The sequence below is a fragment of the Hippoglossus hippoglossus genome, chromosome 13 (genome assembly GCF_009819705.1).
Source record: "Hippoglossus hippoglossus isolate fHipHip1 chromosome 13, fHipHip1.pri, whole genome shotgun sequence".
NCBI lineage: Eukaryota > Metazoa > Chordata > Actinopteri > Pleuronectiformes > Pleuronectidae > Hippoglossus > Hippoglossus hippoglossus.
This window is the reverse complement of record NC_047163.1, coordinates 12,305,211-12,330,650: the sequence shown is the minus strand read 5'-3', so window position 1 is coordinate 12,330,650 and position 25,440 is coordinate 12,305,211. Positions and strand designations below refer to the sequence as shown.

Genomic DNA, 25,440 nt, shown 5'->3' with positions numbered 1-25,440 from the left:
ATATAATTTTGAGTATAGGTCAGGTGTATAACTGTTTTGATGATTGAAGGGAGCACCCTTGCCAACACTTCATTTTAGCTTATCTCCCTCAGTGATTGCAGACACTTGGAGAGTTACTATCAATTACTGTGGCTACTAATTATGCAGTATTTTTAGATATCTACATCTAGAATTACAGCTACAGTAGAAAAAGTATAGTCCACTGGCGGTAATATGTAAGTATTATAGTGCAATCGAAAACAGTTCTATTAGTTCTGGTTGTTTGGTGTGTTTTGAAGCTTCCTTACATTTTTCCCACAGTCTTTTTTATCGTGATTTAGCTTTGGGGGGTTTTCCAGAGATAAATGGGTGTGGCACAGACTGTGCTGTTTATCACTCTCCTAGATAAATGTAACAGTTATGCAGTAATGATACAGATAAAAAAAACAATGCATTTGTTCACAATTAAAAAGTCTTAGCTGACCAATCTCAACTTATTCTCCACCATGTTCTGAAGTGTGTGTGTGTGTGCGTTTCCTAAAGTAAGAAATGTTTTGACAGTTTGTTGAATGACGACAAAACACGACAGGATACCTTCAATATTAATTTCATAAATCATGCTGTGCCAGAAAGAAAAAGTTAATGATGTTAAGTCCCATTAGTGTGTGACTGTGCCTTATATCGACTTAGATGTTTTTGCTGTTGATTTTAGCCTCAATATATGCTAATTAAATTATTGTGTATAATGTGTATCATAACATTTTCATATAGGCTTATATAATAATAATAATAATAATAATAATAATGATAATGATAATAATTTTAAAGATAATAATAATAGATCACTACAATACAAAAAATATTAATGATGATGTTATACTAATAATAATTAAATTTGTATTAGTATTTGTAATGTTGGGCAAGCAGTACTGAGTATTATGGTAAATAGAGACCTTTAATGATTAAGTGCCAGGTTTCTACTTCTATGCTAAGCCTCAACCGCACATCTCTCTGATCCACGTCTTCGATCAAATCCCATCAGTGTGTGATTCTGCTGGATCAATATCAGTGTTACACTCCAACAATTACAGTTCATATACCACTGTACAAGTGAACTCTGCAGAGTGGGTTCTTATTGATTAAAGCAGTGTCTTCTGCCTTATTTATACTTTAGGATTTAGGACACATTTTGGACTTATGATATAAACTATTGATATAGTTTTAATGTAAGTGACTGTATTCATGATAATTAACTGTTAATTCTCAGGGGTTTAAAGAACAAGGACAGCTAAGAACATTGCTCATGTTTAATCTTGTTTATATGGGTTAAGCAAGTAGGAGCAGCGTCTTATCTACATTAAGTAAATATTTGATTATTCTTGCAACAGGCTTAGCTTTCTTAAAAAACTCTATTTAAAAAAAGACATAATTCAAGTTTAAATGCCTTTTTGGACTCCAATGGTGTTCTTGTTTTTTATTTTGTTAATGTTGGAAGAGAACAAGACAGGAATGAGTGTAAAACACGTGATTGTCATGAGTTGATGAGCTTCACACAGGAGTGCAGGACCTCAAAGCCGTGTAGTTCTCGAACTTTTTCCTTGTGTCTGGAAATGAAGACAAAACACAGTGAATGTGTATTCAGTGGGTTGGCATTCAATTGAAACCACAATTTGTGAATTTATGAGCCTGGGAACAAAAGATCAGCACAACCTCAACACAGTCAGCGCAGAGCTCTTCACAGCCTGAAGCTAAACTAAATGTCTTCCTCCGCACAAAGAGACATGTTTCCTGCTGCTAGTTTATATCATTATGGGTACTACGAATTAGCATTACATAATCTGAGAGGTGGTACTGTGGGGTATACACAGTTTCACAGTTTTTTATTTAAAAAGAACTAGAATTACCGCCCTGCAGTTGTATGCTCCACTAACCAGTGCAGTTTCAGTCAAACTTTGAAGAAATTCCCTAAAGGCAGACTTGAGATATAATTTGCAAGAGGCCAAAAATATGTTTTACGAGGCCACCGTGACCTTGACCTTTGACCACCCAAATCTAATCGATTAAACTAGTCTAAGTGAACATTTGTGCTAAATTTGAAAATATTCTCTCAAGGCATTCTAAAAATAATGTGTTCACAAGGCAAAAAAGAGTTTTGTGAGGGAACCAGGACCTTAACCTTTGACCTCAGACCTTAGACCACCAGAATCTAATCAGTTCATCCTTGAGTCCAACTTAACGTTTGTACCAAATCAGAAGAAATCTTTTTAGGAGTTCTTTAGATAATGTGATCACAAAAATGGGATGGAAAATAGGCGGACAACCGGAAAATAATGCTTGCACCCACTGGCAGTTGCATAGGAACAAAAACCTCTCATCAATTTACGTACATTACGCCATTATGACTGCAGTGATTTTTCCCCCCAGATATATTTAAAAGTAAAAGCTGAAATGTCATATTGAAATATTAAATATGTATTCAAACCCTTGGCTGTGACACTTTAAGCTTAAGCACCTCCCATCTAACTTGACCATCTTAAAGACGGTCGTAAGATGATTTGTTGTGATCACATTTGTTGTGTACATATATTTGTCATTTCTTGTAGCCTGTCACTGCTCCTTCACTACTTTCTACAATGCGATCAGCAGCCTGTGTGGTGTGTGTCGTGGGGCTGAGGGGGCACCTGGGCGCAGACCGACACAGCGTCGCCAGAGCAATCGCTGCATTTAGCTGCACAGCCGTCTTCTTTGCATCCCCTGCAGCATGGCGTAGCAGCAGCAGCACAATATCAGTGCCCAGCAGATTGCTGGCAAATCCCTCCAACTGAAGGCAGTCGGCCAAACAGAGGGCTGCATTTCCTAACACCAACTCATCACAGCTGGAACCCAGCAGATGACGTAAGATGGACAGTTCTGTGTGGAACATTTAAGGAACAGCAAAAAAGGGAAGAGAAGGACACTATTACATATATTAACATATATCAACACACACATGCATGTAAATGTAGACACAAACACACACTTGATTTCCATTTTGGGTCAACCCTTAAATAATATTCATGGACTAATGAGGGAGCCTGTGAGAGTGATGGAAACAGGTCAATCATTTCTCACTTTTATCAGACTTCAGCAGCTCCTCTCGTGCCAAATGACTGCCAGCAGTGCACACTGTCAGAGTCTTAATGGCATATTTGGTGGCATCCTGCCCTGCTCCCTGGGTAAGCAAACACAAAAATAACCTGGACATGTTTGCAAACTCTCACTTTACATTCATGTCATGCAATGTGTGAAGTGATCACATTCAGAAATATTATCATGAGTAAAGTACCTCATCGGAATAAAGGTAGTTTTCATCTCCATACTTTATAACAGTGAATGTTTAGGTGTGCATGAAGACATGTGCCAGGTCATCAGAAAGTCTTTTCATTTAGATCAGTAACGCAACGCACGGGATGGAAGTTTTACATATGTGCAGCACTTAATGTTACTGTTACTGTAAAAAAAATAAATACAGCAGGTTAAAAACTGTTGATCATTGATCTTAATGAAAAAAATCTGGCACATTCAGGGAACTGATGATGAGATAAGGGAACAATCCATTAGTGTGTGAACTTAGTGCAACTAGATGGACTGTTGAGACTGTATGCGCTCTACTGAGTGCCATTCGTTTATTAGTGTTACAGGATGAGGTCCTTACTCCATTGTGTGTGTGTGTCACAGCAGACTGATGGTGCAGTGAGAGGACAGGCAGAATCATAAGCCAATTTATTCTGATTTATAGAGGCTACTTTGTGTTGGTTTTATTTGAAGTCAGACTTAATCCAGACCTCTCTGCTGCTACTTTACGTCTCCAAATGCATTGTCATTCACACATGCGCATCGCAAAAGCTGAGTTGAACCCTGTTATCCGTGCACTTGGCCAAAGAAATCTACATTCTGCAGGAGAACGCTTTGGAAGGGGCCTCTGGTCTTCATCGGTGTAACCAAAACATCATTAACATAATCCCACATATAAAATACAAGTGACCTATTCAAGGACGCTGTAGTGTGTTCAGTATGTACCTTTAGCAGCTGACACATGGTCCGAACAACACCCCTCTGGATAACAAGCTGCACAGCCTCAGAGGACTGAGGGAGGACAGTGCTCAGCACACCTGTGGCTCTCTGCAGGACAAAGAGGAATGTTGGCATTATAAATGGAGATAACCAAAAATGGAGTAGAGGTAGAAGAGGGCAGATAGATGAGAAATTGGTAAGGACAGCACAAGATTAAGGGACAACAGCTATGGGACAAAGAAAGCTCAAAGTGAAAAGGACAAAAAGATCAAACTGTAGACAAAACAAAAGGCGCTGTGGTAGTAGAAAGGTGGAGAATAGAAAAATAAGAATGTTTCAAGGCATGAATCGCTATAGAGTGTGTCTGCAGCAACTACAGTAGTTAGTTTCTTGTAATAATGGTGAGAGAGTTGTGTGAATATCTGTTAAAATAAAAATGTAATGACCCTTTCAAGGATTATATAGGGCGATAAAAACAAATCATAAATATAAGCATGAGATTTAGAGAAAGGTCACATATTACTGCATGCTTTGTTTTGCAGGCAGCTTGTGTAGAATTTCGGATTGTTGCACTAATCTAAGAGCGTCATTTTAGGGTATGAATCATGTGGTTTGAGCAGACAAATAACTATAGAAGGAATGAAATGAGTATACTATGAGTACAAATGAGTAATTTGAGAGAATTAGTTTTAAGTGAGGGCACAAATCACTCATTTGAGGGAATGATCGATGTAGAACTCATGGGATAGATTATATTCCACTTTAACCAATTCAGCTTTCTGTTGAGTAGTAGAACTGCTCTCATCAGCTGTGTTCATAGCAGCAGGAAGCAGCCATTTTCACAAAATAGGCTCTGATTGAACCGCACCGTACTGCCTCTACCCAGCACCGAATAGCACAAACAAGGTTAGTCCCAACAATAAACCCTGACCATTTAGTACAGGGATGTGGAGCCTCTGGTCTACAGGTTGTATACGGCCCCACTGACAATTCATGAATACAGTACAGTTCACAGTCCAGTCAACAAAAATACTATGTGTTATTATTCTACTGCCAGAAAAATAAAAATGATTCTTTTATTGAAGTAAAGGCCTAGCCATTGTGCTTGTTTTGCAGGGACCTGATTACAATGTTAAGTGTCGATATGCCTTGAAAACCTTGCTAATGCGTTGAATGAATCCATTTGAATTAAGTTCATCCCCCCTCTGTGGAGTTTGTGTGAGCAACAAGCAGTTTTCACTAGACCCCGTTTGGACTATGTTACACAGGCAACTCTTGCAGCCAATAGCTAAGAAGCTGAAATCTCATCTGTAAGGAGAATTTATCATTTAGAATGTAAGAACTGTCTCTGAGTGGATTACTGATGGAACAAGTTATTCTGTATTTAACATCCACAGATGTGTTGTTTTCATGGGGAGGGGGTTAGGTTTATCGTTACTTTTCTTGTTATGTGTTATGTTGTGATTATTGTCATGTCGTGGGCACACTGAGGCAAATTCCAAACAACTGAGTTGTGTTGCAATTAAGTATAAGAGCCTGAATCTTGTATCTTGAAAAAAACACCAGACGACACCAAAATAAATTTCCAGTTAATCTGTCTAACCTGCAATGAAACCACAGGCATAACACATACATAAATATGTGGTCTTGCCACAGATGTTGCCCCAGCAATGAGTGTCCTGCAAAACAGAATGTTAAAGGTATAGCAGGGTCGTCAGTCCCGAACCAGGAGATTTTGATTTATCACATCAAGTGAGTCTGCATTCTCGGAAGGTCATGTAATGACTGCTGTTTTTTTCCACCACACATTTCTTCTAAAAGCAGCAGTCTCCAGTTCAAGGAGTAGCTGAGTGATCTTGAGTCACAGTACTTAGCTCTGGTTTACCTCTGTGAGGTGCAACGGCTGAGTCGTGCAAGTTCACAATGAGAAGTAAAGCTTTTCATGGAGATGAAGGGAAACCCTGTCGTTGAACTCAGTGACAGTAAATGGCTGTGTGACTTGGCCTTCATAGAGGATATTACTCTCTGCACTGAACGTCAAGCTCCAAGGTCCCAGCCAGCTTCTCTGCTTTGAAATGGGATATTAAAGTTGATTGAAGTACAAATGGAGACGGGAACACTGTGCATTTTTCTGCAAAAACATTTACCACACCTGAATAGGTTGGTGAGTGCACAAAGCTAAAAGTAAGCTAAGCTAAGAAAAGAGCAGAGAACAAATTGTGAAAATACAAAAACCGTGACGACATCAGGTGACAAGACAGAAAAGCTGCCAGCCAGCCAACAAGTAAGAACTAAAAAAGGAAGAAAGAGACAGATGGGTGGAAGTGTGGTGCTCTGAGGGCCTCGCATAGGCAGTGTGAACCTGCCATAACAGCCATTAGCACAGGCAACGGCACCAAGAGCTGGAGTTTTAATCAACTGTAATGACACATACACAGGATCCTCTGAACATTGTGAATTGCTGTTACTTCCTTTTGTGGCACATTGCCAATGAGCTCACAAGCCCTGGAAAAGGCTCGTTGCTCAAGACAAATGTCTTTTTTCTAGTTATCTGAACAAATGGCTTTTGCTTTATAGGACGTAAACAAGTTTGGAGAACAAACACATTTTCAGCAAGCATCATCAGCGAAGTTGTGTTTTTTATTTTTCATTTTTTTCAAACCATCAGACATCGGCCAACTTGAAAACCCAACTAATGATGTGAGCGTGTTCGGGTTTCTAAATCCTACATGAATGTTTTTTTGAACCCATCTAAGCACTAAAGAGTCGAGCTGAAGTAAAGTTCACTCACAGTGATAACTCCCCCGTCACTGTCGCTCAGCAGGCCTTGGCAGCAGCCACACAGTGAAACAGCATGCTCCTGCAAAACGGCAGGGACAGAGAAGTGACCAAGGCAATTCTCACATACATGGCACCCCTCAATAGGTGACATCACACATCACGGCTGGCGCAAATATTCCATCTGCTTCCCTGGTCCATTGTCTTTTACAATATATTATAGTCTGTTTATTTTTTAGCAGTACAGTGTCCTCATAATACAGCCGTTGTCATGTGTGTCACCTGTATGACCGGAGAAGGTGTAGTTGAGAGGTTGATGATCAATCCAAGCATGGGGTAAAGGATCTCTTTGTATTCACGTGCACTGCACTGCCTCTGCAATGAAACAGATTCTTCAATGAATGAGATGTACACAATGTACAAGACTATTATGTCTAACACTCTTTGTCTTGTAGCACCCGAACTCTAAATGAATGATTCAATGATTAACCATGTGCCTTTCTGAACAGAGGCTGTAATCATACTAACAATGGCAACCGGAAAGGCGTCCCAGCACTCTGGATCATGAGCAAGTTTGTGATGGATGACGTCGTCCCGAGCCAGAGAGCCAATGGCCGACATCAGTGGTGGAAGGATCTGACGATTGGTCTTGTTGATACTTCTCTGTAAAATCAGAAAGAGGTGTGTATGTTTGCCTTAAAAACACACACACACACACATTGTATACAAATACCTATACATCTTACCAGTATTGATGTAAATGGCACAATGACAGACTCGGTCAACGCATTCCTTAACTGAATGTGAAATCTGTAAGAAAAAATTAACACATTTCTGTTGCACATGTCAGACAGACACACTGCGTTAAAGTGTATGTGCATATTCACACTATTAAACAGAGGTAGTATAAACTAGGGGTTGACTGATCAACAGTCTGGCCAATTATCAGATACAATATTTAGCATTCTTATGAATATTGGAATAGTTAGTATGGAATCAAAGAGCAACTTTTAGTTATCAGGTTCCACATGCATCAGTATTTCAATGCATATACGCCTTCAGGTGAGAACCACGTAAAAAGCAACCAATAAATTCTAGTCAGCTGCCAATATTTTAAATCTGTACTGCAAATTAATATTTGTTTGACATATCTGTGACATATCTGCCTCCTCTATTGTGAATAATCTGTATCGGAATAGGCCCTAAAAAAGCCACATCGGTCGAACCCCAGTACATACACAACATTCTGCACACAGTCACAATGAGCGACCTGAAGTTTAAGTTCTTCACTGCTCAGCGCGAGACAAGCAAACAAATCAACAACTCTGTCATCTGAGCAGGTAAAAGCTTGAAAGTAAACCACACATAAGTGGTGCCTCTTTCCACTGTGAGCAAATAAGTGCCTAGTGCATCTAACACCCCTCACAGATCCATATGGTCTTTTACACAGTAAAACAAACAAAATGTCTGAGTCATCCACATTGCACTTCACTTCAGGTGAAAACACATTGATTGCCACGTCTCTGAAGTTTCTCACTCATCCACTTCACAGGCAATAAGAGGCAGATGTATTTGCTTTGTTCCTGCACTGTTCTGCAGTCCAGTGTATTATAACAGCCTCGGCCTCCACCAGTCAAGTTGCAGTAAATATGCTCACAATTTCCCTTTCTGTTCCTGAGTTAAGGTGATGAGTAATTAACAGAACAACACTTTGTGCAGAACCTTGTCATTTTGCAATGTTGAAAAAAGTTGACACTTGTCCTTTTGGATATAAAATGTTGTCACTTCATTATTTCATTAGAAATTTGTGCGAAATCTTGTCAAGATTAGCTTGTGAATTATTGTAAAAATTGTCACAGTGACCACGACGATTTAGTCAGTTCAGCTTTGACCTCAAGGGAACATTTCTACCAAATTAAAAGAATTTCTCTGACGGGCATAAGTGAGATATCACATACATGCGATGGGCAGACAGCTTGATAGATAGATAACATGAAAATAGCCATACATACAAAAACATCCAAAATAAACAAACAGAAAACAAAACTTCCTTGGGAGACGTAATTAAGACGTATTAAGAGTATTCTGAACTTGGTCGCATTATTATAATGTCCTGTCTTCAACAGCATTTTGCAACATCAACATAGAACAGTTACTGAATGGTTAATAATACATGCCCTGTGTTTGAGTGTAAAAAAGTAGTAGGACGTAATGTTGATGTTAGTCTTAATCGGGCTATGCTCTGTAACATGGAAATGGAAATGGAAATATGAATGGAATTTTCAAATAGCAACTCATGTAAATATCATAATCGAAATAATGTCTTATTGAGAATAAGGTAAATAGTTGGAATATTGCAGTGGTGTTGTAGTGGGATTTGGACAAGCTGCGAATCAATATTCACTGAGACATAAATATCCACTAAAGCCTAACATTGACCTGGCTGAGCTTCCCCAATGAAGAGAAGAAAAGAAGGAGCATAGAGAGTTGAGTAACTCTCTTTGAGCTATACACAGTGAAAATTGATCTCCCCCATTTCACTGCTTGACACCTCGACTTATTTCCCGCTGTGTTCGAGAGCCTGGGTCGTCCTTTCATGTCTGTTTTTATGAGGCGCCAGAGAGCGAAGCAGGTTTCCAAGTGGCCTTTTGCCTCTGAGTGACATTAACACTTGTATAGCACATGTTGATTTATTAAAGAGGCCACATTTCCTGTTTCTCAGGAGACCTCTCGTCTCATGGGTGGATTTGAGAGTGAATTCAAAATATAAATATATTGTACAATATGGGAAGATAACAGCCTGTCTTGTGGATCATATTCTGAGTTCTGTAGAGTATCTGCAATTTATTTTCCTGTCCAGAAATAAATAATATTTTTCATGGCGTAAGGAGAGTGTTTTTGTTTGTTTGGCTGTTTATCAGTAATACTTCTTTTCTGTTGCAAAGTTCTCCAGAATGTTGACCGCTGCGTTCTCCTGCTGCTGCTTCGGCAGTAAGATGCACGCCATGAGGTTCCTCACCAACCTTTAAAGGCAGATTAAGAGCAGAACGAGATAAGGAATGAGAGATGGAAAAAGAAGAGAAACACAGAGAAAGTGTGAGTCAGCTAAAGCAGCATGTTCTTGAGTATTTTTCACGATTTCAATTAATATTTGTTGTAATGGAGGTGTCCACCTTTGAGATCAATAAGCGTGATAACAGAAAACGAGCAACAATATTACTCATTAATTCTAACTTTTTAAAAATCCAATCTGCTGCCGCTCACATACTATCAGACATAAAGCTAATAAGAGATCCCTTAGGCCATCCAATGTAATTTGTTAAACTTTGTAACAAAGCAATAAACTTATAAAATGTATGGCCCGGTGATAACCTACAGCCCCTCCAATGATTTCATCAGGGAGGAAAATTATTTGAAATACTAAATATTTAAAGACCTACTAGGGACGGGAGGATTCCAAAAAGTTTCAATAATAAGCCAACAATCTCTTCATGATATATAATTGCGTTCCTACATTGTTCCTGGGTTTGGAAGAGCGGAAAGGCATTTTAATTCCAGCTATGTTAATGCTGTTTTCAGTTGCATCGAATGACACACACAGAAATGTCTTACATGTGCATATTCAGGCTGTCAATAGCCAAACGTCTGCCATGTGGCATGTGTGAGTACAAACACAGCAATGCCAGACATTCATTCTGTACTGCAACATGCTCTGATGTTAACAAGTGAACAGTGGCCTGTTTTGTGACTGGGCACATCATCAACATCTTCTGGTTTTCATCTGAAAGCGAAGGAAAACAGAGAATGAGCTAAGTGGACACAGTGCACACATCCACATGAGCATTGCATTGCTGTACTATATATATATATGCTTTGTTGTTCTTGTATATCAACATGCACACATTGTTAATAGCTGTGTAAAGAAATCGTGACAGCGTGAATAGATGTTGGCTACAGCCCCCATGGCTCGTGTGGTTTAATGGCTCGTGTGATTTAACAACAAATAAAAGCATGATCCGAGAAAAGGATTTAGTATCACACAGTCAAGCTGTGCAGTGAGGACTCAGTGCCCAAATAGAGGATCATATTTAATTCCTTCCTCTGTTTTCTGCTAAATCAATGAGAGCCAAATGTAACACAGAAACCAAGTCGGAAAATGAAGAGTAACTGGATGATCTACAAACCATTTCCACAACAAAGAGCCCTCCACAATCTCAGAACAGACACACATAAGTCCCGACTGTGTGCATCCACTGTTTTCTGCAACAGGCAACTGTGGAAAAAAGAAACTCGATCTTTGCCGTTCTTGTTTTCCTCTAACTGACAGAATACAAATCAAACTGAAGCAGTGTGTTGTCGCTTAATGAAAACAGTACACAAAAAGTGTGTCTACAACAATGTGTCTCAACAACAGTCAGTATGTAACACATGACAAATGTTGATAATATGCACTTTATGGTCAAATCAGACAGCGAGCAGATGCCACAGCATTTCATATAGATATTTGGGGGGTTTATGGGCGTTGCGTGTTCTGGCACTGATGCTAGATGGAGTCTGTAACTTGTGTCACCTGTCACATGATAATATATATGTTTCCGCTTGAGGCGTTTGCAATTGACACATCACTGTAACTTGTTTCCTGAAGGTTTATGTTGTTTTTGTCTCTGTATGTGAGGTTTTTAAGAATTTACGAACTAGAATAGAACTCAGTATAGCACACACCACTGCCAAGGCCCAACAGTCCCATTAATGTAATCAATCCAAACCACCGATCAGTTCCCTGAATGTGCCAGATTTTTTTTTCATTAAGATCCAAGCCTTATTCTCTCGAAAATTGGTAAAAGTGTCAAAAAATGCCTTATCTTGCAATTTTAAAGAAAATAATAAAACAAATTCCTGGATCCAACACTCGATCCAAGTCTCCCCCAAAATTTGAAGTGGGTTCTTTCTTGGCCCATGTTACATCTTTCCACTCAATTTGTGTGAATCTCTTTTCTTTCTTTTTTTTTTGCGTAATCCTACCGACCAACTCACAAATGGACAGGGGTGAAAACATAACCTCCTTGGTGAAGGTAATTAGTCATCTCAACAAAATCTTTTTTATTGTTACATTTTTCTTTTCTGTAATTTTTCGTGTGTTGAGTTTGGTGGCAGCAGTGGCTCGGCCTTCTTTGCTACATGACTCACAGAGCTTTCCGTTGGATCATCTTCCTTATAACAGTATCCTTATTGTGCTTTCATCAAGCTCAGACTTCAATTTCTTTGCACTCTTTATTTTTGTCTTTGCACTCTACTTCCCCCACATTATGTTCTAACTTGAATAATAACACTGCTAACAATGGGCAGCAAGTATGTGGCAAGTTAATAATAGCCTCACTGAGATGACATGAGGGAGTCATAATTGGTATCTTGTGCTAAACACTCGCTCTTTCAGGACAAAACACAGAGCCTATGCTCATTTCGGCACTCATCTCAATCTCCAGTGTGATCATCGTTTCCCTCTCTGGGCGATCACACAAACAAGCAGACAGAGAGAGGGCAGAGAATGATCGCTTTAGTTTAGGCCATCATTGTCTCTGAATGCCCCCGTCTCTGGGTCCAATCTCTCAGAGCTCCTCTGTGGGCTGACATCTACCTCTCCCTCTGGTCCCCTTACCTCCTCACTAAGTCATTGCTGCCGATGATACTAAAGCCATTGTTCAGTCTGAAAAGGGTCTGGCCAGTACCTGTTAGAGGAGAACAGGAGATAGTGTAAGAGGACAGGAAACAATATATCAACAGCGTGTAGCCTTGAGGTTTGAGGGAAACACAACAGCCCTCTCTATTAGTTTAGCTTGCCTTGTTTACAGTCAAAGGTAGGAGAGAAGAAAATCAATAAAATATGCTGAGAGACTCAAGTACAGGTGTTTTCAGCTGGAGAATGCAGAAAGTAGAGCAGAGCAGCGAGGTAGTACTTTCAGGGGTGAAAGTTTGTAATGACAGCCCTGCTGAGATCCTTTCAGTTGTGAGTTATGTAAGTGATGCCCTTTTCAGTTGACTGGCACTGTGAGACAGGCGTTATATCATGGGTTAACTTGGATTCATCCAAATGAAGAAAAAGAGCAACTGGATAAGATTTGTTTTCCATTCTGCAGAGGACAGCAAATGCAACAAATACAAAAAGGACAAGTCAAAACAAATATAGAGACAGTTCAGTCCATTACTTCCTAAACTATGTGATCTGCAGTTATATATGGTTTGTATTGGGGGAGCAACGTGATGTAACATGTCAGAACTTCTTCTTCACAACTTCTTTCTTAGCTGATGTATAGCTACATAAATACTGCTGAGAGCGCCATTCACCTTGATAAATTGTTACATTGGAGCTGTTTTTAGAAAAAGCTGCAATTTCTGCCTCATGGCAGTAGCTAAAAATGAGTTTTATTAGCTGTGTGAAGTTTCAAAGTCGTTTGTTGGGTCAAAAACATTCACAAAAATATCAGCAGCTGCCAGAGGTGAGGAGAACTGCTGCTTGTCTACTATGGCCTCTTTTCATTCAGTAGAGGACCTGGTGAAAAACTATCAGTTAGTTTTCAACCTGATGCCACTTCTATCAGACGGGCGCATGAGGTGAAATGCGTTATGCCTTACAAATGTTTCACTTTGACAGCACAAGAGCACAATTCTTCTTACAGTGCAGACTAGTCTGTGTGAAAAGTAACCTTGAGCAACAAGCACCATGCCAGAACCAACGTAAAGCAAATACACATGGTTTGTCTTTTGCAACCATTTCTCCCATTGTTATTTGTTGTACTACTTCTATGAACAGTTGTAGTGTGCCCTCATTCGCTTTTATGTGTTCTTTATACTTTTATGATACAAGGCAACCGGGCCTAATGTTCATCTGCCCTGATCCTGAAGCAGCCGTGGTAATAACTATAAAGTGTACGTAGCTGAAACCCTGCTATGAATGTGTGTTATGTGACTTTATCTGTTCTAATTTCACCTGCGGTAAAAGCCAGGTAGATCCAACTCAGCAGTGTGGGAGCACTCTGGTTATTTTGCTGACTTTAAATGTGTGAAACTCAAAAAACGAACCGAATTATGGTTTTGGAGAATTGGTACACCCATAATGCGCATCAATAATTTAGAGGGTTCGAGGGCAGGCCGTCATAAATCTACAAAGTGAATGGATAGATACCACCATTAGCACTCCTACTTCAAATCCGACAGGAGTGAGTGCAGGTATGCTTCTGAAGTTTTGGAATAGACACCTGCCATCACAGATGTTTCATTAAATTGCACCCGTGATGGCTTCAGAAGGCTTAATATTGTTTGCTATCATCCCATAATAAGCCTCCACTCTGCTCTCCCCCCTTGACTCCAAACGCAATACTTACGCAGCTCTGTGCCTAAGAGCTCGTAAAGTATAATGATATCAGTCATTTTATTTTTAAATATTTATGATTCATAACAATGTTAGGTGTGTCACCGCTGGCTTAGAAATAGTCCACTCATCAGTTCAGTAACCACATTACATCAGCAATTATAGGCCTTGGGAACATGTAAGTCTTCTAATTGAGATGATCAGAGACGGATCACGGATCAAATCATGTCAACCTTAGAAATGTCACTCACCACCATCACTTCTATGCAAATGTCATTTCACAGTGTTACATTGTGAAACAGTGTATGTACCTATTTTTATAGAGTGGCAGTGCTGAGGTTTTGCTCTTTTATTGTGGTTTCGTGGTTTTGTTCACAAGGCAGCAAATGGGGCACGATTGTCATTGAATGATAAATAGCAGCAAATTAATTTGTTTCTGTCGCCTTATGCTCTGATGTCTGCAGAGAGTCCCTAAGATCTGCATCTCTTCAACTCCTTCAAGTCCTCTTAACCTCGCTTGTTGCTCCTTTGCACTCGTTTCAGGCCCAAAGAAATCGTGTATTTGTAGACTAGTGGAGCAGGTTATTGAGGAAAGAGTGGCACAAAGAGATTAGAGGAGAAAGGTAATTGTGTGAGGCTTCTCCCAGAGGATCACTCACAGTCAGTAACTGCTCGCAACAGAATCTCCAATCCTCCGCAGTAGAAGAGGGGAGTCTGGTCGGGCCTTGACAGATTCTCCAGCAACTGAGGCACGGTTGTCCCCTTCCCCTCTCCCTTGTCAAACTCTAGCTTTGCATTCGTTTCCCGAGTCTCTCTCTTCTCTTCCAAATCTACCTGGGTCAGGTATTCTGCACGGAGAAAACAAAGGAGATAAAAAGAAGGAAGAAGAAAAGAGGCGGACTGTTCTGACAGAAATTTATTCCATGGCAGTAACTGTAGTTGCACTGTGACAAAAAAAACTGAACTGAAAAAGTAAACTGAGCAGCCACCCTGAGTAAATAACTGTAGGATAGATTGTTTCTGACCAAATACAAATTTTGTAGAGAGTACCTTTTCAATGTTTTTATTTGGGTGAATCATAAAAAAAAAAAATGAAGGACAAAATATAATTACATCGGGGAGAAAATACGATGTCCTTTTTTGACAAGCTCTAGGTTGTCATGAAAGCGTGTCATGCCATTAAATGGGCTGCAGTCAGCGAGGCAGCATCACTGACAACAAACAAGAGAGAGCCTCTATATAATTTAAACGGATTTGTGTGGCATATATGGCACCAAAACTTAAAATGTGGTTTTATATAAAGCCAAATTCGCATGAAAACATACATACAAAGGTTTCCCGACCTCACCCCTGAAATAAAAAAGCATTTTCCCTTACCTTTTACCATCTTCTCCATTCCAGGTTCAATTTCCATTATCTTTTCAAAGAAGTGCCTTGACTGAAAAAGAGAAAAAGATTGGTTCGTCAGTGGTTGTATATGATGTGCCTCACTGGTCTCTCCTCGACCAATGAAAATCAATAGGATCCTTGCCGCTCCACAAGTCTGCAGTATCTCAGCACAACAGTGTGGTATATTCAAAACTATGACGCACATTGCGCCAAGTGTAGGGAGCAATATGTTTAAAAAACAGGTGTGATGAGATATAATAAGCTATAATTATACTCACCTCATTATAATTCTTCAGTTCCAGATATGCTCTGCCCATGTGCACAAAAGCCTTAATGCACCTCTCGTTACACTGGTAGAGAGAAAATGATCATGGGGGTGTATTAATCAAAGCACTTCATCAGCACCACATCTGCATATGGTGATTAAACATTTTGCATCGATAACACCAGGATAGTGAGGAAGAAATATTCTGAATTTCAAAGCTTGGTGATGGTGGAGTTATTACAGCAAATCTTTGGAAAAGTTCCTTCATTGAACTATTCATTATCCAAAACTATTTTTTTCAATGCAATCCTACAACTCTATGACTCATAACCACTATTCATTTTCATCCACTTGAATGTTCAATTCACATCACAATGTTCCCGACAGAACATTTTTTGCACCACTGTTGACCCATATCCTGAGTGCAGTACAGGACCAAGCATCGCCCACCATTCACACATCCAACCCATTTTCCTACCACACATGTCCCCTGAGGTCCAAGGTCCACAAAGAACAATGCCTCAGAAGCCACTTTGACAAATGAGGCAGCAGCTGACTGACCCAAGTTCCTGGCACAGGCCTTACCTTCAGAGCCCATTCACAGTCACTGATGGCCTCCTTGTACTTTCCCAGCTTGATGTAGGCCTAGGTGGATTTAGACATAGGACAGAATCAAAAACAGACAAACATAGAATGGCATCTGTAGAGCACATACCTCGATCTACCAAGTCCCATTTCATAAAGATCCTTGAGTTATTCTTATGGAAATCATTGTTTGTTTTTTTAAACATTCTATCTGGCAATGTTAAAGAAGGGGGGGGGGGGGGGGGAACCTCGATCCGACCCCTGATACGGAGCCGCACCAAAATTTAATAGGTTCTTTCATGACCCGCCCCACATCCTTTCACTAAGTTTTGTGGTAATTCATCCCACAGTTTTTGTTGCTTACAAAGAAAGAAACCACAGAACAAATGGATTGGGGCGAAAACATATCCCCCTTGATGGGGGTAATATTTCTGGCCTCACCGTAGCATTATTAGCAGAATTTTAAGATGTTTGTTAACATATTGATTTTATGGTTTAATTAATTGCATGTGGCCATAATAATATCGAAATTAGAAATCCAGAGATAGTAGCCCTCAAAATGCCAATAGACCTCTTTAAAGGCAAATCTTCATTATGTCGTGATAAATCATTAATAAAATGAAAAACATAGAAACATAGACGATACTTGTGCTCGGTTGGTGTACAGCTGCTGCATGTCCCGTAGCTCAGCCAGACCATCACTGTAATACTTCACAGCACTTTCATAGTCGTTTTGGGCATAGGCTTCATTCCCCTTGTCTTTGAGTGCTGCGGGGATTCAAACAGTACAGCAATTGAAATGACGTGTTGTTAGCCCAACAGAGCACAAATTACAACACGCTATTCACATCAAACAGCATCTTTAAAGGACAGGGAATCCCTCACCAGTTGCCTTTTTCTCTTTAGCAATTCGCTTTACTCTCCTGTCTTCGGCATCTCTCTCCATGAGCTTCATGAAACTCCCTGGTCAATAAAAAAAAGTCTGAAGCATAAGTGCTACATAAGAAAATGAGGGAATTGTAAGGGCATGTCTCATCAGGCAATATTACGCATTGCAGATGGACTGAAAGTTTCCCCTTGGTAGATTTCTGTCACACATTTTAAATAAGTGAAATGCAAACATCAACTTACCCAACTGAGGCTACAAAAGCAGTTTTTGAATTATGTTTTGAAAGTCATCCCCACAGGGAACCTTCTGTGTGTTATTGCTAGACTATTCTCCCAAAAGACAGATATTTAATAGATATTAATTGGAGGTAATTTGGAAAAACAATTTTGCTGTCTCCTCAGTCTCAAGCATATAATTACTTTTTCTCTCTCTGTCTCTTTGAGAATTAAATGTTTGATGTGTTGTTGGTGGTGTTTTCACATACATACTGTAGGTGTGAAAGGTTTAATGCATTTTCATTTGCATTTATTGATGAGTTTTACTTCAGGGAGAATTGAAAAGTGTTGCTTTTGATGAAAAGTTATTTTTATACAGAATACCCCATTCAAGGAGCTGAGTCGATTAGGACGTGCGCAAAATGAGATATTATGAAAAAAGTTGAATACCAACTTTTAAGATTACCACAGCAACTTCTCTGTGTTTAAATGTACTCCACACCAATGTAGAGGTGGTTCCTATTTCCATGGCCTTTGCCACATGGTCCAGTGTTTGAGTGTTTCTACCTGCGGAGGATCAAAGCCAACAAACACCAGGCATCATTACCCAAATTACCAGTTTACCGGAGGGAAGGAGACAAAGCTCTTACAGCACCAACAACAGCCAAGAATTCCTCCTCCATTTTGCATTGTGCTTCTGATTGGGAGATGCAAGTGGACCTGAAGAGGAGACTTGTCTCTCCAGAGTAGTTGGCAGTGACATTGCTCTACCAGACTTGGTAGTTTTATCCAGAAGCACAAAGTGCCTTACACCCCATCACAATCAGCTACGTAGGCCCATCAACCCTATTTTCTGCTTTAAATTAGTTTGGACCTCAAACAACTTGACAAAGCCACAGTGAAGATAGCCACCAACTACCTCAGCCACTAATGGTTGTGGCTGAGGAGAACCTGCAGGTAATTTAGCCTTAGCCCCACTCTTGTGAGAGTGGGGCCGCAAATGTCCACGAACCTGAGATAACTCGTGATGCAATGCTCTAATCATCCCGCCACCATCAAGAGGTGCGACTTGCAACATCACATCTTAAGCTTTTGCAGTTTCTGCTATTATAGCATCATTGATGTTTATTTTACCTATGACATTGTGCTCTGAGCAACAAACACTACAAGTCTCCTACAAGCATAGTTAAAAGGCCTGAAATGAATCAAGAAAAACCAATCAATCATGACCCATCATTTACATCCTCTATAAAGCAGGAAACTCCTCACCGTGGCATTTTGGTGGTTTCATAAGGGAGTGAAGAATTAACCTTAAGCTCTTAACAACCCTCTGCCAAATAAACTAACAAAAATAGCACAAAATGAGGTGGCAGCTGAACTGGTCTGAGCAGGACAGCAGCTGAGGACGTGGTCAGGCCACTTTAATGCCACGGACACACTTTACACTGCATCTCTTCCCCTACAATAGCACATGGTGAGTCACCAACCTGTCAAATAAGCACAGTTGATTAAAAAACCTTATTGTCACATCTGCAGTAAACTTCTGTGCGGCTACATAAAAAGGGCTCAAACGTTATGAGAAACTACAACCCTGAAGTAATCCTCTGTAGTGGAGGAATTGGAGGCTAAAGAAAACCTCCACCTTATTGTTCAGAAAGACTGATTTGACGTAGGACAGCACAGGCTGCTCCACAATCAAGGCCAGTGATATTCACACTTGCTGCTGGAACCAGAAGTGAAACGGACTGCATGTTTTACAGCTGCCTTGAGCAGTGTAGTGAAGCACATCATTCAGCGAAAAAGCATCTTTTATACAGCATCTTTACAACATTTAAAGATATATTTTGAAGGTTAAGTTAAGTTCTTTGCTGTATTCTGTTAATCAATGAAGCTTACCATGATCAATAAGAACACACTCAATTCATCGCAAGGGACAAACACATTGACTTGTTTTCATTGTGGCTCACCTGGACTTTCATTCTGCAGACCCTGTAAAACAGGGGAAAAAACATTGCAAAATGTTAAGAAGAAAAGCCCCTCCCTAGTCACCTTGTCATTTCTACAGGACAAAAAGGGGCAAAGTAAACAACACCACAACAAGTTGTTGGTTGTTAAAATGTGCTTGACGGACGGAGACAGTGAGAGAAAACGAAAGACAGACAAACAAACAAATAGAAAGAGGTAGAGAAAGAGTGAGAAAGTAGGGGGCTGACAGAGAGTGAGAGCGGGTGTGTGGATGACTTTGTGTGTCTTTACAAAGGAAGGCTGGAGTGGTGGGTTTGTGTTGATTTTAGTCTTGTTGACTTTTGTCCTGCAGGGTTCATCCAAGGCAGCAATGTAGCAATCAGCTTCCTCCATCGCCTCTTGCTGGACTTTAGCATCAGAAGATTTGAGTTCCTTCACCAGCTCACCTGAGAAGAATTTGTGCTTTATTCCACTATTTACAAACTTCAATTCAACATCCGTACATTTCATACAGCCAACATTGTGTATTAACTTTTTCTATAGCGAGCTAAGACTATAACTATTGTTTCATCTGTCCATTTTTCTTGATTAATCAGTTTATCTTTTAATCTAGAAGACATCAAAAAAATAGCAAAAACAACTCCCCTTCATTCCTAAATAAAGTCTTTAAATGTTTGACGGACAGTATAAACCCAGATATATCCACTTCATCATCATGTATGATCACAAAAAGAATCAAATCTTTACATTTTAGTAGCTGGAATCAACAAAGGTTTGTACATCTTGCTTGACAAATGCAGTTGATGGATTATGTGGGTCGACTAATGCCCAATCCTATATATTATATATTGATTAAATGTTATATATTTACAATATTCAATCTACTCCGTAGCATATTACATTTTCAACAATTTCATGAAAGAGGACATCATTCGGAACAAAATAGTACTTAATATAATAATAATAACTTAATAACATTAATAACTGTTTCTTTATTCGCTATAGATGGAAATAACACCTGATTGTGAAGTTTATAATATCTCTTACGTTAACTTTTTATTAAGTAAATTTATATGGTACATTGAACCTTCTGCCTGTTTAACCAATGCTAACAAGCTGAAAAATAACTATTTTACTCACTTATTTTGTCAACATTCTTCAAAAACCTCTCGACGTCCTCAACTTTCTCCATCTTGTTTTCGTACTTCCGAACCTGTTTTTGTTATTAAATAAGCTAATTAGCCCTTCGTCGTGTTAGCTAGCGCTGAATTTAGCCTCGCAAGTTTGCGGCGTGCAGTTACCATGGTGACGCGATGCCTTCAGGGCCCGCTCGTAAGTCCAGTAAAGAAAAAGCCGAAACCGCGCAGAGTTGTCTCTCTGCGACAGTATTTCGTAGAAGATGATCACGAAATATTTGTTGAACTTGAAGGAATCGAACTGTTGTTTCAAACAAAAGATAATCAGAATAAATCTTTTAAAACGTTGTTGTCATACGCGCATTGTGCGTTTTGAGTTCTCCGTGAAAGCAAGTTACATGTTTTTAGGGGGCTCATATTTATGCACATGCATTCTGTGTATCCTTACTGTGCTTTCACTTATGTGCAGAAAGGCCCAATCTCCTGCAAACGTTTGTCTCTTGTTATCAGACTCCAACAGTTTGAACTCCCTCCTCACTTTTGTCTCAGTTATGGCTCAACACTGCCTCTCTGTGGTAAATGATACAAAAGACACACAGCCGAGCTCAAACAAATCACAGATTCTCATTAACACAGCGGATGAACATTCAGTGTTGCAATAACTTTAGGAAGGTGTAAGAGGTGACTTTTCTACATTGAAGAAATACATATATAAGGTGAGTGTAATGAAAACAGGAAGAATTTGCACAATGGATTCTGCATTTGAATATTAAATAACGGATGTAAGTATTTATTTGTTCATAATGCACCTTTAATGAATTAAGCCATTAACATCAAAAGAACAAAGAACAGCTCAATTTGATACTTTTGGGGTTTTTATCATTTCAAATTGTTTTCGAAAGTTGACACACGAACAATAAGAATATTATAATTGCATATTTAGTAACCAGTGCAACTTTGCGACTACCATAACTTCCCGGTCTGTTGAGAATACAACGTGATGACAGAAGGTGTTCTCGAATGTGAAGTGGTATTTTCACACAAATTGCCGGCTGTCAACATAAAACAGCTAATGGCGTTGTTGTGGAGGTATGAGCTGAGACACAAGCCCACGTTGAGCTGCAGTACAGCTGCAGCAGGGTCTGATCTTCCAATCAGATGTCACCCAAATTTGAAAAGGCTTCCATGGTGTGACACGCAGGCATCCCAAATATGGCTGTCAGCTGTTAGTGCCTATCTGGGGTTTTTGCTGCAAGGCCTTAGGGGACATGCAGGGCAAATTCATGTTCAATTTATCAACATGTTGGCAAAACAGCGGGTGAAAAGTAAAAGATTTGGCTCTAATGCTATATGTTAGCAATATGTTGGAGAATTAACAGGTCAGGTAAGTAATCTAGGAAATATATTTTTTCTGTATGTGAATATCCCTGCATGCTGCATAATTACAATTTACATTTTTAACATTATTTTCCTTGAAATCAGAATTCTCAATTGTCTTGTATCCTACATCCTACATAATTCCATAGATTAGAACAGTTCTGCTATTATATGTATGGATACAACGCTCTGATGCAGTATGCTATTATTTATTATTTCCAGTGTTTCGTTCACTTTGCACGACTGGACCCCATTGACTGTCCCGAAGAGGAATGGGGGCATTGACCTCATTCCAGATGCCCAGCTACATTCCAGTCAACAACAACCACAGACAATAAAGCTGTTTCTTCTCACATTCACAGAAAGCTCATAAAGATGAAAGACCGTCCATGGAAACACTGGTTTCCTCACTTGCTCTTCTAAGTTATTTTGAGTCTCTATCAAGTGAACGATTACTGTGCTTACATGTCACACTTTCCACGGTGGTAGGTTTTTGAAAAATTCTTTAAACAGCAGACAGGGACGTTTTCCGCCACCAAGAACTCAATCGTGAAGAAACGTGCACAGAGAGGACAGTCCTAAAAATGATGAGGACTGTGATGAGCACTCAAACATTAAAGCATCAGAGAAAAGACCACTTCTAGATGTGACCAGAAATAGATAATTGCTTTAAAAGGAAGTCTCCTGATGCTGTTAATGCATTGTGTCAGAATAATTACCAGACTTCATTGTGCATGACAACTGTTAATAAAGCCTACTACGGTGCAGAACGTGTTGATTGAAGGGAGGACTGGACGCTTTGAGTTATTTCGGTCCGATGGCTCACAGATGGGATTTTCCGTGTCCAGACTCTGAGTGCCGCGGATGCCACAGTGTCATGCCTCAGAGGATGACATACACTTGCAGCACAATGCTGTCATTGATTAAACGCTCTCTCTCTTTATCTGCCTTTGCACGCTAAATCTGCCCATGGCTCCAGTCTTTCTTCTGAGGCTATCTCAGAAGTTCAACTCCCAACTTCAGAAGTGCACTGTGAGACAGAATGTAGTTTGTGGTTAGACTGTGTTGTTCTGAAAACTTTTAATGCCACTCTGGTAAACGTGACGGTTTAACAGACATATACTGGACGGTGTCTTTTCAACAGGAAACATACATTTTGGAATTAGAATTTGACTACAGTAAAAGAACTAGTGCTGCAGCTATCAGTTCATCACATTTTTTGCCTTGTTGAAGTGAAAAGTAAAGATTCAGAAGAGGAAAAGGGCCATTTTCCACCATTTCTATTGGTTAAATTGCAAACTAAAACCATTTAGTTTGCTTTTTTAATGGACTGAACATTTTCTGAAATGCAAAAAACAAATAAATAAAAAAAATATACATAAACTGACTTGAAATGTATAGAACAAAAATGTTGAATAAATCCCAAAACAAATAGTGTTGTGATTTAGAACTACAAAAAATGCATTCACCTTAACATCTAGGTGAATGCAAATAGAAACAAGAATTAAAGAACAATATTGTAGTGAACTTGGTCTTGGCCTGTAAGTTTCCCTTGCTCTCTTTCAATCATGAGGGTCACTATGCCTGCGACTTTGGGAGGAAGTGGTGGCTCAGTACCGTTTCACACTGTGGCTTCCGTTCTGAGGTTGGTTCAGATGAAAACTTTGGCTTTCATTTCTGATTTACCTGCGCTACAGCTAAGTTTCCACTGGCATGAAGCAGTCGCATCAGGTGCACAGTCGATCATCTGTGCTCACCAAGGCGAAGGCTGCTGTACGGAGCGCAGGACGTGCCTGTTTCAATGCACTCACTCGTTCATTTTGCAAGCTGGCTTATGCATCAAATTATCTTTGACTGTTGTGGAGAGTCCTGTGAATCTAGTTTGTTTGGCAGTGAGAAAATCATCTCCTGCTTTGCTGTAGCAACCAGAATGCATTTTGAAGATGAGATGATGATTCAAGAGCATGAAAAGGATCGTTATAAGAAGCTTTATGTTTTGAATGAATGGTGCCTACGAGTAGAGACTAATAGAAAAATGCAAAGTCATCCCTAAATCACAAACATGTGATGTCCCGGGAAAACAACTACAATGTACGGGTCTCGATTTGTACAGTTATCATCTGGTACATTCCCATTGTGAAGAGAAGCATGCTGGTTTTTAAGTCTCCATGGAATAAAGAGAATCTTTTGTTATGTAATGTAGGTTCGAAAGAAGATTAAGCTAATTTGAAGTTTGTGAATCTACTTCTTTCAGTCAAGTGTCTGGTTTGCATGTAAGAAGTAGAGTTAAGTAAAGACGTAAAAGTCCATATGGGCTGCACACTGGAATGTGCATGACGTAATGGAATAATGGAATTATCTAGCCAACTAACTAAAGTGAATCTAATGACTAAAAGCTGTTGCTAATATTCATCCAAATGATCCGAGCATGACAGCCATGAGGCTCTTCTGGCTCCTCAGAGCAGTTTGTGTGTAATCTTAGAATTTGAAGTCACCCCACATACATTAAATCCACTCTACCCAATAAAACCTATCAGGAGGAGACACAACCAAAAGCATAAATATTCTTTCAGTGTGGGGAAGCCATTAGTCCTTTAAACCACACCCTTTAAACCACGCTCAGCCCCTTTAAACCACACCCATGAAGGATAAAGCAGAATGGGCTGCAACCCCCCTCCAACCATTCAATCCAGACACAGGCTGATGAAGTAGAACTTCTATCTACTTCAAGACAGACACAGAAAATATGGAAGCAGGCGGGAGCCATACAGTGGCTCCATCCTACCTGGTATGGTCCATCTTCAACACTTTGTGCTGTTGTCTGCCAATAGGGATTGCTGCAATCGTCTGCTCTTGTAGGGTAGGTGACCTTTCCTAAATACCAAACTTAATTTTTCTTCTGTTGCTGCTTTACATTTTTAAAAGATGCCTTAAAATCAATAACAATACAAACTGCTTTTTGAAAATCTTTTTTAAAACATTGATTATTGTTTTTTAAAGGCACAAAGTGCAAATTCTGCAGGAGAATCCGCCATAGCTCAGGATGCATCGAGGACAGCCAAGATCCTTAATGTCATCGGGCTTGTGTGTGGAATCATTTTGCTCATCATTGTTATCGCCTTCAAAACCACTCAGAAGTAGCGGCATTGAAGGTGCTTCGAAGACGTCGGAATCTCAGCAAGCCTTTCATCATCACATTGCTTTCCCTTCCCCCCACATATAGGACCCCTAAAAAGAAACAGATGTATATGTGTTGTGTCTGTTTTAGATGATATCCTGGAAAGATCCATGCAGTTGTTTTGGTGTTGAAATGTGCATGATTTGTGTAAGGAGAAAACTGTTTCCTTTTTTTATATAATGGAATGATTATCTTTTGTTGTTTCTTGTTATATATATATATTAAATAAACAGTACAACATGATCTTATTTGTGATCTGTGATTA

The 25,440-nt window shown here is 39.6% G+C and overlaps 2 protein-coding genes and 1 long non-coding RNA gene across 3 annotated transcripts in view; 1 reads left to right on the top strand and 2 right to left on the bottom strand.

The window, feature by feature from the left end:
• Positions 1 to 1,272: 1,272 nt before the first annotated feature.
• ttc12 (tetratricopeptide repeat domain 12) lies at positions 1,273 to 20,927 on the bottom strand. The gene is made up of 21 exons (XM_034605194.1): positions 20,625 to 20,927; positions 19,776 to 19,930; positions 19,487 to 19,508; positions 17,301 to 17,378; positions 17,062 to 17,183; positions 16,416 to 16,475; positions 15,844 to 15,915; positions 15,554 to 15,614; positions 14,836 to 15,024; positions 12,467 to 12,536; positions 10,995 to 11,083; positions 10,423 to 10,591; positions 9,738 to 9,833; positions 7,557 to 7,620; positions 7,339 to 7,473; positions 7,093 to 7,185; positions 6,824 to 6,892; positions 4,039 to 4,140; positions 3,091 to 3,190; positions 2,661 to 2,889; positions 1,273 to 1,583 (listed from the first exon to the last, which is right to left on the bottom strand). Exons 1-21 carry the CDS (start codon positions 20,674 to 20,676, stop codon positions 1,511 to 1,513), a joined length of 2,100 nt encoding a protein of 699 aa, XP_034461085.1. The 5' UTR covers positions 20,677 to 20,927; the 3' UTR covers positions 1,273 to 1,510.
• Positions 19,370 to 25,415, top strand: LOC117773358. Its single transcript, XR_004615911.1, has 4 exons — positions 19,370 to 19,379; positions 22,152 to 22,155; positions 24,425 to 24,857; positions 24,998 to 25,415. It is a non-coding gene; the product is annotated as an uncharacterized LOC117773358 (long non-coding RNA).
• si:dkey-103g5.4 overlaps positions 22,219 to 25,440 on the bottom strand; it is a 33,006-nt gene continuing 29,784 nt past the window's right edge. Inside the window, exon 35 of the mRNA XM_034605186.1 lies at positions 22,219 to 23,027. Within this exon, the coding sequence (XP_034461077.1) occupies positions 23,004 to 23,027 (24 nt within the window). The 3' untranslated portion in view covers positions 22,219 to 23,003. The remainder of the gene's footprint in view (positions 23,028 to 25,440) is intronic.